This window comes from Miscanthus floridulus, chromosome 2, assembly GCF_019320115.1.
Source record: "Miscanthus floridulus cultivar M001 chromosome 2, ASM1932011v1, whole genome shotgun sequence".
In the NCBI taxonomy this organism is placed as follows: Eukaryota; Viridiplantae; Streptophyta; class Magnoliopsida; order Poales; family Poaceae; genus Miscanthus; species Miscanthus floridulus.
Window position 1 is genome coordinate 43,658,403 of NC_089581.1, and position 17,371 is coordinate 43,675,773.

Sequence of the window (17,371 nt, forward strand, 5' to 3'; positions counted from 1 at the left end):
TGAGCCTCAGCCTTCTTCTCCTGCTTGTGATTTGGGCACTCCCGTGCCTAATGGATCGTCTTCCCGCAGCGCCGGCAGGCATTGGGGTCGACTTGCTTCTTCTTCTTTGAAGAAGCCTTGCCGCGGCGCTTGCCATCGCCACCGCGGCTGAAGGAGGCTACCTTCCCGGAGTTCCTTCGAGAAGCCCACTCCTCTTCTGTCAGCAGCAGTTTGCCGCTGTCCTTCATTGCTGTCGCCTGCTCTAGACGCTCGTCCACCGCCCGTAGGCGACCTGTCACATCCTCAATGGTGAGGGTGGACAAGTCCAGCATCGTCTCTATGGAGAAAGTGATATGGATGTACTTTGCCGACACGGAGTGAATGTACTTGGAGACCGCCTCCTCTTCGTAGATGGTGATGCCATGGCTCTTCATCTTACTGATGAGCGTCTGCAGGCGGAGAGAGATGTCATCCACTGTTTCACCATCCTTAAACTTGAGGTTAGCGTACTCCTGCTTCAGAAGCTGGGCCGTCGCCTTCTTTGCACGGTCAGAACCGACGCGCATCGCCGCAATAGCCTCCTTAGCCAAGCTCTTCGCCCCCAACGACTCCCTATACTCCACCGGTACAGCAGTGAGGATAGCCTCCAACGCTGACATGTCATCTTCCTCATTGTCGGTGCCCTTGTCAACAACATTCTAGAGCCGTCGGGCTCTGAGCTTGACCTTCATGGTCACCGACCACTCTCTATAGTTGGTGCGAGTCAGCGTCGGGCAACTAGTGTCGCTGACCTCCCACACCGTGCGAACAACGACCTCTGGTCGTGGCTGGGCAGCCACAGCAGTGCCACTGCTGTCGCCCATCTCCGAACCGTTCGTCATCGCCAACAGTTAGTCCGACAATGGCGCTTGTACGGCTCTGATACCACTTGTTATCCCACAGGATCACCGGCTCAGATGAGTCGACCACTCACCAGTCTTGCCGAGCACCCGCTAGTGTTGCCGAGCACGCACTAGCTATGCCGACCACGAACAAGCGTTGTCCGACCACACACTATGGCTAGAGGTAGAAGAAGAGGGAGAACAGAGCATACACGCACAGTACAAGCACCAGCGTTGGTCGGAGCTCTATATAGGAGATGGCAAATCTGAACTCTCTTTGTTGAGTTGTAGTGGCAAACTATATATACAACTCTATCCATCTAGTCTTAGTACAGCTGTCCTGCTGCAACAGTGACTAGATAACATAGTAGAACTGACTTCTGCACCTGTCCCTGCATGTGGCTAGAGTCCGGCAGGTAAGCCGGCTACAGTACCACAGCAGGGAGCCTTTTCGGCGCCGCCTTCCCTTACTATGTGTTCACACAAGGAAGCAGTAGATTATCTAACAAGGGGCCGCCGGATCTGGGGAAGGTGGCGGCGCAGGTTGCCGTCACTGGTGGTGTCGTTGGCTTGTTGCTACTGACGCCAGTACGGAAGCCATCGTGGCTGGGCCACCATCCGGGTGGTGCGAGAGTTGTCGTGGATGGAGCGCTGCTCGCCGAGTGCATGAGGGCGGGGACCGCCATCACCAGTTGGTGACTCGCGCCGAGCCGGTGGCGGAGAGCCGGAGACCCACGCCCCCACGTGCCACGCTGGTGGTGGAGACCCACGCTGCTACGGTGACGCCGGCGTCGGTGCCTGGATTGGAGAGGACTCGACGCTGACGCTGCCGCCGCCGGTGCTTGGATTGGAGAGACCTTGACTCTTGTGGGGCGATTTTTGTTCATGACTGCCCTCTGGAAGGAAGTGACGTGGAGCCTGTTCGGCAGGACTGAAAAATAAGCAAAAATATTGTTCCGGCTGATTATTGTGAGAGAAAAATAATGTTCTGTCTGAAAGCACTGTTCACGTAAACAGTGCTCTGGTGACCAGCCCGCCACCAGCCAGCCGAACAGCATCGTGATTAGCGGGATCGGAGATGCAGTCCACTTTAATCCGTTGATTTACGAGCCAAAGCAAGCAACGGCTGGAGGATTGTGCTTTTCTGGGTAAGCGGACGTAATTTGTGGGGTGTGGGTCAATTTGTATGGAGCACGCTACATTAATTAGGAGTCTAGCCGCCAGCAGGGGGAATCGATCAATGCATGCATGCACTTGTCCGTAGGGGACAACAAAGCGCGTCGACTGCGGTGGATGAATGGACGGGCATGGTTCGCTGACGGCTCGGCTGGTGTTAAAGCCGGTTTAGCTGATAAGACGACTAATAAGTTTAAGTAAACAGGTCTTTGGACTCAGGAGTTTTGGTCCGACTACAGAATAAGTTATCTGGTATCTAGCGACAGGGTATATATATATATATATATATATATATATATATATATATATATATATATATATATAGAGAGAGAGAGAGAGAGAGAGAGAGAGAGAGAGAGCTTGATGTTAAGTGACATTATTGCATTGGTCTTGAATATTTGATCCAATGTATATGAGTTTTAGATATACAAGGTTTTATTTTATTTTTATCTTTTAATTGAGCTCGATGGATTATAAGTTGCTAAGAGGTCCTTATTGCGATGAACTATCAGTCGCTAAAAGCTCTAACATGTTGTCAGTTGCTAAAAGTAGGCCCGTCGAACTGTTGGTTGCTAAACATCATGTCCGTCTCTATTTACTTATAGCTGTTGGATTTATTATGGGCTAGGCCCATTTATAAATTTAATAAATCAATAACTCTATGGCTTGTAATTGTGGGTATTACTATTTGTACCGGATTGGAAGTTAAAAGGACGTTGACTCAACTTAAATGATTGGAATTGATCCGTCTAATTTGAGAAGTTGAGAAACGGACAAAGGCGTGCCACACGCGCGCGCGCGCGCCGCCGCCGCCGCCGGCCGGGCCGGGCACGGGCTCGGGCTCGGGGCGGGCGTGGCGTGTTATCTTTTTAATACCCACTAACCACGGGAGTTTCAACTTGAAGTCAGCCTGACTCCTGATCTCCCGACTCCTGATATTCCGAGGTCTCTCCGTCTTCCCTGGCGCACGACTCCGAGGGCTCTCTGCTTCCCCTACGTCTTCCAACTCCGGTTAAAAAGAGAACAAATCCCGGAATCACGATTCAGTTGCTCGATAGCTTTCCTCATCTCGTAACTCTGCGCGCACGGAGAAGCGAGAGGGCAGGTGCCTCCGAAGCCCTTGTCGTTCGGGACCTTGCTCGGGGGATCGGCAATTAGGTTTTTGGGGAGCGTCTACGCGACTGCCCGAAGAGTCTTCGTACGTCGTCGTCATCTTCCCGATCGCTGCTGACGTTTCCTGCGGAGGAAACACCTTCTTCTCCTACGACATGTCCAGGGACGTTGCTGGAACTTCAGAATCGCGGATGGGAGGGTATGATCGTTTCATCTCCTTTCTGTTTTACGTTCTACATGTTTCAGCAGTTCATCAGTTTATTTCATATGTTCAGCCATGTCATTTCGTAAGATATCTTATGTCTGTTCCTGCTAGAAATATGCTCTGCGTATGTGTTTTCTTCTTACAGTCATGTTGTTCCGTATGTACATTTATGCTTGTTACAGATATGAGATGTATATCATGCCATCTGTTTCTCTCTGTTATAATTCATGAATCAAGTTCACATGCTTTTGATCTTTATATGTTACACATGATATATGATCTAGCATGTATTTTCACCATGGATATAATTGATATCATGATTACAATGATTAACAATTCTTTATATGTCATCATCATGCTGTTGATTTATGGAATTAAAATGACATGGAAATTGCCTAATATCCTAACAATCCAAAAACCTAATTTTAGGCATTTTTCTGTCAGAGGTTTTGCTGCCGTGTTAAAGCCTGATCCTTTTGATGGTAAAAACTTCTTGGTTTGGAAAGCTAAGATGGAATTGTGGCTCACTGCAATGTCATGTTATCATGTCTTTGAGGGCAAACCTGCTAACTTGTCTCCTGAGGATGAGGCTAAGTTTAAGGCTGATGACAACCTCTTTCGAGGTGCAGTGATTAGCGCACTTGATCCAAAATTCCAGAAAAGCTATATCATCCTTCCTACAGGGAAAGAGCTGTGGGATGCACTTGTTGGAAAGTTTGGAGTTACCGATGCTGGTAGCGAGCTGTATCTCATGGAGCAGCTGTATGACTATAAGATGGTTGAGAACCGATCTATAGTGGAACAGGCTCATGAGATTCAGGCACTAGCTAAGGAACTTGAGCTCTTTCCATGTGTCTTACCTGACAAGTTTGTGGCTGGCGGTATAATCGCCAAGTTACCACCTTCTTGGAAGGACTTTGCTACCTCACTCAAACATAAGAGACAGGAGTTCAATGTGGAAGAGCTCATTGGTACTCTTGATGTTGAGGAGAGAGCGAGAGCAAAAGACAATGGAAAGAGCGTTGAGACCTCTACTGCTAATGTGGTGCAGAAGAGAAACTCTGGATTCCGCAAGTTTAACAAGAAGAAGAAAAACCAGAATAAGCAAGAGAACACAACTAAGCCTGTTCAACCAGCACAGTTTAAAAAGAAGAACAACAACAAGAGAGATGGAGGCTGCTTTGTTTGTGGCAGTGAACAGCACTGGGCAAGTGAGTGCCCTGAGCGCAAGTTCAAGCAGGAAAAGAAATCAGCAAATGTTGTCACTACTGATACTGGAGAAGGAGCATCTGGGTATGGTAATTCTTTACCATTTGTTCTTTCAGTATGTAATTCACCTGAGTGGTGGATGGATAGTGGTGCAAATATACATGTGTGTGCTGATGTTTCTCTGTTTTCTTCCTACCAGGTCGAGAGGTCTGGCGCCTTGTTGATGGGAAATGGGTCGCGTGCTCATGTTCTTGGTGTTGGTACGGTCACTCTGAAGTTTACTTCGGGAAAGACGGTGCCATTGAAGAGCGTGCAGCATGTGCCCTCCATCAAGAAGAATCTTGTTAGTGCATCTATGCTATGTCGAGATGGCTACAAAATTGTTCTAGAGTCGAATAAATGTGTTGTGTCGAAACATGGTTCCTTTGTTGGTAAAGGATATGATTGCGGAGGCTTGTTCCGCTTATCACTGCATGATGTGTGTAATAAAATGGTGAATTATGTTAATATTTCTGATGAGTCGGATTTATGGCATTCACGTTTCTGTCATGCAAGTTTTGGCTGTCTTATGCGGTTAGCAAATCTAAATTTAATTCCTAAATTCAATTTGGTCAAAAAGTCTAAGTGCCATGTATGTGTTGAATCAAAACAACCCCGCAAGCCTCACAAGGCTGCTGAGGCGAGGAATTTAGCACCTCTAGAACTTGTCCATTCTGATTTGTGCGAAATGAATGGAATTTTGACTAAAGGCGGTAAAAGATACTTCATCACTTTTATAGATGACTCCACCAGGTTTTGCTATGTGTATCTCTTAAAAACAAAAGATGAAGCGTTTAATTATTTTAAGACCTATAAAGCTGAAGTTGAGAATCAACTTGAGAGGAAAATAAAGCGGTTAAGGTCCGATCGAGGTGGAGAATATTTCTCTAATGTTTTCGATGAGTTCTGTGTGGAACATGGAATTGTTCATGAGAGGACACCGCCATTCTCACCACAATCCAATGGGATTGCTGAAAGGAAAAACCGCACTCTAACAGAGTTAGTGAATTCCATGTTGAGTACAGCGGGATTATCCAAGGAATGGTGGGGTGAGGCAATTTTGACAGCATGTCATGTCCTGAACAGAGTCCCAACAAAGAACAAAGAAATCACACCATTTGAGGAATGGGAAAAGAGAAGATTAAATCTCTCATATTTGCGCACTTGGGGTTGCTTGGCTAAAGTAAATGTGCCAATCAACAAAAAGCGTAAACTTGGGCCTAAAACTGTTGATTGCATTTTCCTTGGCTATGCCTTTCACAGCATTGGTTATAGGTTCTTAATTATAAAATCTGAAGTTCCTGATATGTATGTTGATACAATCATGGAATCAAGAGATGCTACATTCTTTGAGAATGAATTTCCAATGAAAAATACACCTAGTGAAACAAGTCATGAGACTATAATTCCCCATGAACACGAGCTGTCTATTTCCAACAGATCATGCTGAAGATTCTCATGTGCACATCCCTGAGAAGGATGACACTATAGTCACTCGAAAGAGCAAGAGACAGAGGGTTGCAAAATCCTTTGGTGATGACTATTTAGTGTACCTTGTGGAAGACATACCAACCACCATTAGAGAGGCATATTCTTCTCCTGATGCTGACTTGTGGAAGGAAGCAGTAAGGAGTGAGATGGATTCTATTATGTCTAATGGAACTTGGGAGGTCGTTGACCGTCCTTATGGTTGTCAACCTATAGGTTGCAAATGGATTTTCAAGAAAAAGCTTAGGCCTGATGGTACAATTGAGAGGTACAAGGCAAGGCTTGTGGCCAAAGGATATACCCAAAAGGAGGGTGAAGATTTCTTTGACACCTATTCACCAGTTGCTCGATTGACTACAATTCGCACCTTAATTGCCGTGGCTGCCTCTTATGGTCTTATCATTCATCAGATGGATGTTAAGACAGCTTTCCTGAATGGAGAGTTAGAAGAGGAGATCTATATGGATCAGCCAGAAGGGTTCATTGCGGATGGTCAAGAGAACAAGGTGTGCAGGTTGTTAAAATCATTATATGGCCTAAAACAAGCACCTAAGCAATGGCATGAAAGGTTTGATAATACTCTCACATCTTCCGGTTTCTCTGTGAATGAAGCTGACACATGTGTGTATTATCGATATGGTGGGGGTGAAGCTGTTATGCTGTGCCTATATGTTGATGACATCCTGATCTTTGGATCAAATCTCAATGTGATTGAGGAAGTAAAGAAACTTCTGTCGAGTAATTTTGAAATGAAAGATTTGGGAGAAGCTAATGTTATTTTAAACATCAAGCTTATTAGAGAAGGTGATGGTGGGGTAACTCTGTTACAATCCCACTATGTGGAAAAGGTACTAAGTCGCTTTGGTTTTAGTGACTGTGATCCTGCTCCCACGCCTTATGATCCTAGCGTGCTATTGAGGAAAAATCGAAGAATAGCAAGGGATCAACTAACATACTCCCAGATCATTGGCTCACTCATGTACCTGGCGAGTGCAACAAGGCCTGACATCTCATATGCTGTGAGTAAGCTGAGCCGGTTTGTGTCTAACCCGGGAGATGATCACTGGCGTGCTCTTGAGAGAGTGTTGCGTTATCTGAAAGGTACTATGACTTATGGTATTCAGTATACTGGATATCCAAAAGTACTGGAAGGCTATTGTGATGCCAACTGGATTTCTGATGCTGATGAGCTTCATGCCACGAGCGGATATGTGTTTCTGCTTGGAGGTGGCGCTGTTTCCTGGAAGTCTTGCAAGCAGACTATCTTAACGAAGTCTACAATGGAAGCAGAACTCACTGCATTGGACACTGCTGGAGCTGAAGCCGAGTGGCTTCGTGATTTCCTGTTGGATTTACCGGTAGTTGAAAAACCGATACCGGCTATCTCAATGAACTGTGACAACCAGACTGTGATTACAAAGGTCAACAGCTCCAGGAATAACATGAAGTCCACAAGGCATGTTAAAAGAAGATTAAAGACTGTCAGAAAGTTGAAAACCTCCGGAGTTATAACGTTGGACTATGTCCACACGTCGAATAATCTGGCAGATCAATTCACTAAGGGACTGTCACGAAATGTGATAGAAAGTGCATCGAGAGAGATGGGTATGAGACCCACATGAAATCTACTGTAGTGGTAACCTGCTCTATGTGATCGGAGATCCCGTGAAGTAGAGTGGTGAAACAAACTATGAGTAGATTGAGAGGAAAGTTCCCTACGAACCTATCTCTGATGTATATCTTTTTCCTTCTGTAAGGCAGGATGGTATTTACCTTAATGTACTCCGAGAGTCTTATAAAGATGAGATGTTGTCCTACAGAACATCTTTTGAGAAGTACACCTATATGAGTCAGACTGCTGGTCACAGTCTATGGGACTTGGGTTATCCCTAAACACTCATGAAAGGCATAGAAGTGTGACTTATATGCTTCAAACAGCGGGGATGCTTGTTGCAACCTAGTACCGGCAAAGGACTTGAGTGAATCTCACCTCACACAAAACTGTCAATTCAAGGCATAGTCCATTGTTCAGTTGTGACTGAGTGAAACTTTTGTTCTAGGTGGATGTTCAACTTAACAGTCTCCATCGAAACACTGGTATATCAAAGAATTATGATTCTGGAACTATACAGTTACAAACCCTAGAGTTTGGTGGGGATTGTTGGATTTATTATGGGCTAGGCCCATTTATAAATTTAATAAATCAATAACTCTATGGCTTGTAATTGTGGGTATTACTATTTGTACCGGATTGGAAGTTAAAAGGACGTTGACTCAACTTAAATGATTGGAATTGATCCGTCTAATTTGAGAAGTTGAGAAACGGACAAAGGCGTGCCACACGCGCGCGCGCGCCGCCGCCGCCGCCGGCCGGGCCGGGCACGGGCTACGGGCTCGGGCTCGGGCCGGGGCGTGGCGTGGCGTGGCGAGGCGAGGCAGGCAGGCAGGCAGGCGGGCGTGGCGTGGCGTGTTATCTTTTTAATACCCACTAACCACGGGAGTTTCAACTTGAAGTCAGCCTGACTCCTGATCTCCCGACTCCTGATATTCCGAGGTCTCTCCGTCTTCCTGGCGCACGACTCCGAGGGCTCTCTGCTTCCCCTACGTCTTCCAACTCCGGTTAAAAAGAGAACAAATCCCGGAATCACGATTCAGTTGCTCGATAGCTTTCCTCATCTCGTAACTCTGCGCGCACGGAGAAGCGAGAGGGCAGGTGCCTCCGAAGCCCTTGTCGTTCGGGACCTTGCTCGGGGGATCGGCAATTAGGTTTTTGGGGAGCGTCTACGCGACTGCCCGAAGAGTCTTCGTACGTCGTCGTCATCTTCCCGATCGCTGCTGACGTTTCCTGGCGGAGGAAACACCTTCTTCTCCTACGACATGTCCAGGGACGTTGCTGGAACTTCAGAATCGCGGATGGGAGGGTATGATCGTTTCATCTCCTTTCTGTTTTACGTTCTACATGTTTCAGCAGTTCATCAGTTTATTTCATATGTTCAGCCATGTCATTTCGTAAGATATCTTATGTCTGTTCCTGCTAGAAATATGCTCTGCGTATGTGTTTTCTTCTTACAGTCATGTTGTTTCCGTATGTACATTTATGCTTGTTACAGATATGAGATGTATATCATGCCATCTGTTTCTCTCTGTTATAATTCATGAATCAAGTTCACATGCTTTTGATCTTTATATGTTACACATGATATATGATCTAGCATGTATTTTCACCATGGATATAATTGATATCATGATTACAATGATTAACAATTCTTTATATGTCATCATCATGCTGTTGATTTATGGAATTAAAATGACATGGAAATTGCCTAATATCCTAACAATAGCGACGTCTTTAGTAGCAACAGTAGGAGCCTATCGCTATAACCATTTAGCAACTGACTGTCCGTCGCGGTATAGCCTTTTAGCAACTCCAAAGTAGCTAGCCGTTGTTTTAAGTTTCATTGCGTCTATCGTTGGCAAGACAAAATCACCAGGCGAGTTGTCATTTGCCACACGGTCTAGGAACGCGAAGCCGACGCCCGCCTCACGACCTCAATGTCAGTCAGGGCTGCACAGCTGCGACCAGATGTGATGTGTTCTGAGTCGTGCGCGTTGCGCTCGCGTAGGGAGACCAAACACTCTCAAACCAACACCCTCACTCCCTCGCACATGGTTGATTGGTTTTATTGACTCATCGAGATGGCCCCGTATTCTTCTTTATATTGGCCCAAAACCAGTTGAAAAAGGCAAGATGCAAGTCTCTAGATGCCTCAATGCTGATTGAATTTAAAGAAAAGTGATTTGTTCTGACAAACTAATCCACATTTGCATGGACGACATCGATGGTGGACATTGTGCGCTTTCAAGTATTCTCAGCATCGGTGTAGGTGGCGTAGGCATATTTTCTTTGAGCATCGATTACACCTTGGTCAGTCCAAGGAGCATGGAGGGAGTGTTACCTGCGTAGAGGTAGAGGATCCTGGGGACGCGACAATGGGGCAGACAGTGGGGGCAACACGGAGGCGCCAACCGCCAATGTCATTGGAGCGGAACCCACCCCAATTTCTCCTGCCTGCCTTCAGCCTTTGCTGCGCCCCCTGCCACTCCGGAGGGACCGCGTGCCTCTCTTCCTCTTCCTCTATATAAGCAACCAACCAGCAGCCTTCTCTCCTAGCTAGGTAGCTACTAGCACCTGTCTTACTGTAACTCTCTCCGTCCTTCACATCGATGGATCGATCGATCAGTTAATTGTTAGCGAGCTGTTGCATACACACCTCGCCATCGATCGGCTAGCTAGCTATTGGCTGCTAGCTGCTCCTGCACGCCTCCATTGCCGATCGACAGCTTGCGTTCGAGCACTCGGCCGGCCGGTGGGCGTTGGCTTCGATAGTTCAGTCGTTAGCTTATATATATCGAGAAAGGAGCGAGAGAATCAGAGAAGCTATTGAATCAAAAGGCGATCGAAGGAAAATTTATCGAAGAGCTAGCTAGCGGGATAGCTAGATGAGCTGCAACGGCTGCCGCGTCCTGCGCAAGGGGTGCAGCGACGCCTGCGTGCTCCGCCCCAGCATCGAGTGGATCCACGGCGCGCAACCGCAGGCCAACGCCACCGTCTTCGTCGCCAAGTTCTTCGGCCGCGCCGGCCTCGTCGCCTCCCTCGCCGCCGTCCCGCTGCAGCACCGCCCAGGTAAATTAATTATTACTATACTAACTTCGTTTACTTCACTATATATTATACTCTGGTGCTCCCTCATCATATTCCATCTACGTCTTCTAAGTTGCAAGATTATGAGTACTCGATCATATATGCTTACTCTGACGTTACTCACATGGATACATATAGATGACGAAGTTCGTTCAATCTTAGTTGAGGATTATTACTCCTATACAAGTGCCCTAGGACGAACTTTGGTTTCATCTATGCAGACCAACAGTGTTATCTCGAAGAGAACAAACATACGTGGCCTATCCATCCACCAAGGTATCTCCCAGCAGTAGTGGTACGTACCGATGTTTTGTTTATTATGGCGTTTACGCGGCCTTCCGACGCCCCCATGGGCCATGGGACAAAAGTAAAACGACACCCATCACAAAGCTGAAGAATCTTCTTGCCAGGCCCAAACCCAATGCTACCTCACCAAACCGACTTCAAGATATGCTAGTTAATTATTGGGATTTAATTTTATCATTTATATTATTATGATTATGATTTCAACGTATTTTTTTGTTGGTGGTGAATTTTTAGCAGTAGTATCTTCTAGTTTGCCTTTGAACTGTGTGACTACCCCTGACTGCTAGCGTAACTAATTAAGAGCCATTTTGCTGAGGTTCACAAAACCAGATTAACAATGGAGCGAACTGTGGCTAATGCAGCGCTCTTCCGTTCGCTGCTGTACGAAGCCTGTGGGCGGACCATCAACCCGGTGAGCGGCGCCATCGGCCTGATGTGGACGGGCAACTGGGACCTCTGCCAGGCCGCCGCCGACGCCGTCCTCCGCGGAGACTCCCTCCGCGCGCTCTCCACCATCCCGGCCGCCTTCACGGACCGCGACAACGGCGACGTCGGCCTCGGCCTCGCCACCGCCTCCTCTTTGTCCTCGCCCGAGAACTCCTCCTCCGCGCCGTCCAAGAAGCGCAAGAACTTTAACGGCGGCCTCGCCTTCAACGCCGACGCCGGCGTCCCCGTGGGCTGCCAGCAGCAGCAGCAGCTGCCGCCGGCTGGTGCGCTGCTGCAGTCGTGCGAGCTCGACCTCTGCCTGACCCCGGCGTTGTCGCCGCTGGCCGGTGGGCTGGTGCGGGGCTGCGTGGGCGGCGGCGGCGCGTCCGACGAGTACTCCGCCACGACGACGTGCGAGGACCAGCAGCCCGTCACCGGTGATCATGCGGAGGCCAGGACCCCGGCGCTGCTAAACCTCTTCAACTGACTGACTGACGATCGTCATCGTGTTGTCCGTACGTAACTTCTTCAGTTGTTCTCCTTCCTTGTCAGATGTAACTGTGCAGATCAACGTTTTTTTTTTCGGCATGTGAAAATGCTTCTGAGAAGAAACCCGCCGATTAGCGCTGTTAATTGGGTGAATTAACGAGTTTCTTAATTTGGGTATATATAGGGAAGAGATGTACTAGCTGCTGTAGCTGTGTGTCCATCTCTTTTTGAAGAGATCTAGAACGACAAGCACCAATTGGGAATTCATGATCCTCCGTCATACTAACAACTTCATCTCCATGCACAGTCGCTAATTTTAGTTGCATGAGGTTTTTCTAGTAGGAAAATTTTATAGGTAATTTAGGGACATTTTGATTTTCGGAGGTAATCCCATATTTTGAACACCAAGTAATTAATTTCCATTTTTAGAAGCAATTTTCAGAAAAAGAAATGATAAAGAAATTCACAAAGATATAAGATGATGATTCCGTTGCCTCGGCACCGTTGCTACGTGATCCGGTTCTCCGGGTATTCAGGAAATGATTTGGACCCAACATTTGTCTCTAGCTAGTCTAGTCAAGACACGTACGGTCAAAAACATCCATTCCTATGAGCTAGCTATATATATTACGCCATGGATGCCTGGCTTCTGGCTATCGTTAAACACCAAGTCAACCAATCACCTCATAGCGATTGTTATTTGTCTCATATTGCTGGGCTAATTGTTTTTTCTCTCTTGTCTACCGATGGTGATGGAAAACGGCCATGATTCGCTATACATGTTACTTGTCTCATATTGTTGGGCTATTCGGTTTTTCCTCTTTGGTGATGGAAAAACAAACATGATACATGGTGGCCATGAATCGCTAGAAATGGTATTTGTCTGATATTGTTGGGCTATTTGTTTTCTCTCTCGTATACCGATGGTGATGGAAAAACATACGACATGGTGGCCATGATTCGCTATATATGATAGTTGTCTGATATTGTTGGGCTATTTGTTTTTCTCTCGTCTACCGATGGTGATGGGAAAAAAATACATGGTGGGCGTGGCCATGGTTCGATTATAATTTTTTTTGAGTAAAATGCCACGATGGTCCCTAAATTTAGGTGGCGGTATTATCTAGATCCCAAACTTTTTATTTTATTTATTTATTTTAAGGTCCCTAAACTTGTTATGGGCTTCAGCGCTGGCCCAAACGGGTTTGGACTTGCTCCATATACTGACGTGGCATGTCGATTAAGCACTGACGTGGATATGACGTGTTTGGTCCAATACCTAAACTTGCATGGCGGTGTCATCCAAGTCCCAAACATAGAGCATTGCATATCTTGGTCCTCAAACTTGCTAACCGGGCCAAACGAGGTACCTAAATTAAACCTGCATAATAGTGTCATCTAGATCACTAACTTCCATCACCCTGTTCGCTTGATCGTTTCTGTGGCTTATAAGCCGGCTGATGCTGTTTTGTTGTGAGAGAAAAACACTGTATCATGGCTGATAAGTATGGCTGATACGATCAAGCGAACATAGTGCCATAACTTTAGCTCTAGGTTCCTAAACATGCTAATCAGGTCACACGAGATCCAAAATACCATTGTTTGTGATAAGCCGCTTGCGTGGCTACCGATTGTGCACCTAGCATGTGGGGCCCACCATATGTCGTCCCTCTCTCTCATCTCCTTCCCCAACAATTGTAGAGCGTGGGGACTAAATAAGCGAGGGCCAAATTGCTCAATAAGATCATAGTTGAAATGCATCATATTGTGCCATATATCAATTATCAAGTCTGTCAAATATTATCACCGTAGCAAATTGCGTTTTCTCTTCACTTTCCATTTGTTGAACTTTGTTTTCACATTGAATGCAGCAACTTATCTATAGAATATACTAGCTACCTAGAGTAAGATCGAGAGAGAGAGAGAGAGAGGGAGAGAGAGAGAGAGAGGATATAGGACTATTAGTAGAGGCAAGGGGGGCATGACCCAATTTGCCCTCCGTGAGGCTCCGCCGTGTTCCCCAATCCCTCTTGTTCCACTGCCACCACTTTCTCTTGCACCACCATAGCCCGCTAGCCTCCACATGTTCACTCCTATTCTCCAGCACACTTGCTAGCTTGTCCATGGGCAAGGCCCAATGGTGGTCGGTCATGGGCGAGCCGTGCTCCTCGTTTTTGGCTCAAGGACAAGGAGTGTTGTACCTGTCCGAACGAAGATAGGAGGAAGGGGAAGGAGATGGGAGTGAGGGACCACATGTGGGCCCGCATAGGAGGAAATGGGATTGGTGAAGGAGACGAGAGAGGTTCGACATATGGGCCCCACATATGCTAGGTGTATAGTCAGCAACCATGCGGGCGACTTATCGCAAACAATGGTAATTTGGACCTCATGTGGTCCGATTAGCAAGTTAGGGACATAATCTACATTTTTGGAAGTTAGGGACCTAGACAGCCCTGTCATGCAAGTTTAGGTATCTCGTGTGCCACTTTTACCAAGTTTGACGACCTAGATATGCAATGTTGTAAATTTGGGGCCTCGATGATATCACCGTGCAAGTTTAGGTACTGGACCAAACACATCATATCCACGCCAGCACTGAGTCAACATGCCACATCAGCGTATAGAACAGGTCAAAATCTGTTTGGACCTGTGCTCCCGAGACAAGTTTAAGGATCTAGAAATAAAAAAATAGAAGTTTTGGATCTAGATGGCATCGCCTCCCAAGTTTAGCCGTGAGCATATTTTACTCTAATATGGTCTCTTTTCTATACCCGCTATTGCCTCTCTTGATATAAATCATGCCTTATAAAAAAAGATCGTGCATGGATAAAATGGCATGGTGTCTTTTGTCGGGAAAAATACCTGTCAGGAAAAGCAAAAAAAAAAACACTATACTAATTTCTCGACTACCAGAGAAATAGAATTGAGGTGCGTGTGTTTGGCATGTGATGAGAGAGCGAGCTGAGACCAGCTCTAAGGGCTTGTTTGGCACGGCTCCTCCCGAGGGGCTCCTCTGTTTTTTACTGAAATACGGCTCCTCCAAGAAAACGTTTGGCAGGGCTCCTCTGGAGGAGCCGGAGCCGGAGCCGGAGAGGAGCCCTGCCAAACAAGCCCTAAGCGACATCGAAGAGACGGGGCAGAATTGAATTCAGAACACGGTGCGGCATGCCACGCCATCACCACCTACAACCTGTTTGATTGAGCCAACCAACTTTCACTCCCAAACATGGACAGGACGACAGCGCCGGATCGGAGGGTCTAGACTCTAGAGAGTAGAGACAGTTGCATGTTTTGCAACCAATAATAACAGTGCTTTCTGCTCTGCATGCAGTGCTACATCCACCGCCACCCGCGTCAGCGTTCCGGCAAACTAGGAGCATCAGTCACCGTCGGCCACCCGGGCCGTCGGGGGTCATAATGAGTGCGACGCCTGTGCGGGCTCTGGAGGAGAAGCTGATGCAGTCACCGTGATGTTACTAGATGCTACACGTCCAGATTGTGTAGAAGGGAATTCCTGGTGCTCGGATGTCCGATGGGGCAGAATTCCATTGGAGAACAACCGATCACAAACGCGCCACACTCCCACCGTATTGCTGCAAAAGAAACTGGAAATCGTGCGTGCGGTGGGGGCGGACATACAGAAATGCCCTACGTCCCTAGAGGCTAGAGGAAAATTAGTCTGGAGAAGCCGAACAAAGACAAGCGATGCTGAATAAATGTGGTGACAATGAATGAATAAAAAAATTTATAGAGAGCGGGTCAACAGAGATCCTAGCATTATATTAATTTTTGTAACTTTAACTATAAAAATCAAAGAAATTATGTTATTCTATATAAATGGACAGGCCAGAACCCATCGGCGTGTGGCCCATGCGACGGAACAGGGCCCCCAGTTTTCAAGGGCCCATAGTTTCCAGCACTTGAAGCCCACTAGTTTTAGCCCAAATTTCGCGTCTTCCGCTCTTCCGCCTTTCCCATCGTCGGATCGCGTCTTCCGATCTTCCGTCTTCCCAATCGCCGACTCGGCAAGACCGTAGGACAGCGGCCTTCAGAGCGAACAGCGGTGCGGAGTTGCTACAGGTCGCCACTCGCCAGGTCCGTAGCCGGTAGCCCGCAAGACGGCAGGAGTGCAGAGCGACAGGAGCAGGACAGCCGTACGTCAAGTCTCCAGGTATGTGTACTAATCTGGTTCACTTAATTTTAAATTTTCAATACTTTAACCTTGATGGTTGATGACTAATATAATATATAGGCTTGCTAGAGTCCGGATACCGGCACCTGTAGTCGTTTTCCATGTCGTTTCGCGCATCCACACGGGGTCCATGTCATCCTAAACGTCACTAGCATCGAGAAAGAGAGAGAGGGGGCGGCGGATGCCTAGCCGGAGTCAGGAGGAGGAGTAAACACCGAGACGAGGCAGCACAAAGCGAGGAGGGAGATGCAACGTCCGATCTCCTTTTGAAACATCCAGATACAACACTTGCAACATACGTCTGAAGGTAAACGAAACACTTGAAACAAGTGCCTGAAACACTTGTGGAAAATACCTGAAAAACACTTGAAAATCATTGCAAACATATGCAACATCTAGATGAAAACACTTACAAGCATGCGTATGAAAACACCTGGAACACTTGAAACATATGCTCGCAACATGCATGTATATGCAACATCCAGATCTACTTTTGCAACATTCAGATAAAATATTTGCAACATGCATTTGGAACAGATGAAACATTTGGAACATACACTTAAAACATACGTGTATAGCCATTACAACATGTGCAACATCCCGATCTACTTTTGCAACATCAAAATACAACACTTGCAACATATCTCATAAACATATGAAACACTTGGAACATACTTTTGCAACATGTGCTTTCAGCGTATCATCTACTTGTTGCTTGGATGAATGGAGGCGCGTACACGCGGAGCTCGATGGCATAGAGTGGGAAGGGGGTGGGATGGGGGGGGAGATAACAGCGGGCGGGCGGCTGCATGACCCTGGCGGGCCATTCTTGCGCTACTTTCCGCGTTCGTCAGCGTAGGTGTAGCCAGTGCATGCGACGGGGCCGCCTGAGCCGCCGCGGACCTCATCCGCCTCGTCGAGGAGCTCCGGGAGCAGGAGTCCCACCTCCGCACTGAGTTGCTGGAGCACAAGATCCTCAAGGAGACCGCCGCCATCGTGTCATTCCTCGAGACCGATGTTGCGGCTCCAGGGCGAGAATGTGCGCCTCCTTGACGAGCTCGACGTCGCCAGGAACAGCCAGCAGCGGGTGGTTGAGATGGAGGAGGTGGCGGAATCATTTTCTTTTTTTATTGGAAAAGCCGGGAGCAGGCTTAGTATCCGTAGGA

General features: G+C 47.2%; 1 protein-coding gene across 1 annotated transcript; it reads left to right on the plus strand.

Annotated features, from left to right (window-relative positions):
- The first annotated feature begins 10,129 nt into the window (after window positions 1–10,129).
- On the plus strand, window positions 10,130–12,285 carry LOC136538632 (LOB domain-containing protein 41-like). Its single transcript, XM_066530595.1, has 2 exons — window positions 10,130–10,774; window positions 11,461–12,285. Exons 1-2 carry the CDS (start codon window positions 10,591–10,593, stop codon window positions 12,009–12,011), a joined length of 735 nt encoding a protein of 244 aa, XP_066386692.1. The 5' UTR covers window positions 10,130–10,590; the 3' UTR covers window positions 12,012–12,285.
- Window positions 12,286–17,371: the final 5,086 nt, after the last annotated feature.

Bases quoted from the DNA above. Each gene is read 5' to 3' on its own strand.
- LOC136538632 (XM_066530595.1), top strand. From the start codon at position 10,591: ATGAGCTGCAACGGCTGCCGCGTCCTGCGCAAGGGGTGCAGCGACGCC. The intron at 10,775-11,460 runs GTAAATTAATTA...TGGCTAATGCAG, and splicing joins CCCGCTGCAGCACCGCCCAG to CGCTCTTCCGTTCGCTGCTG.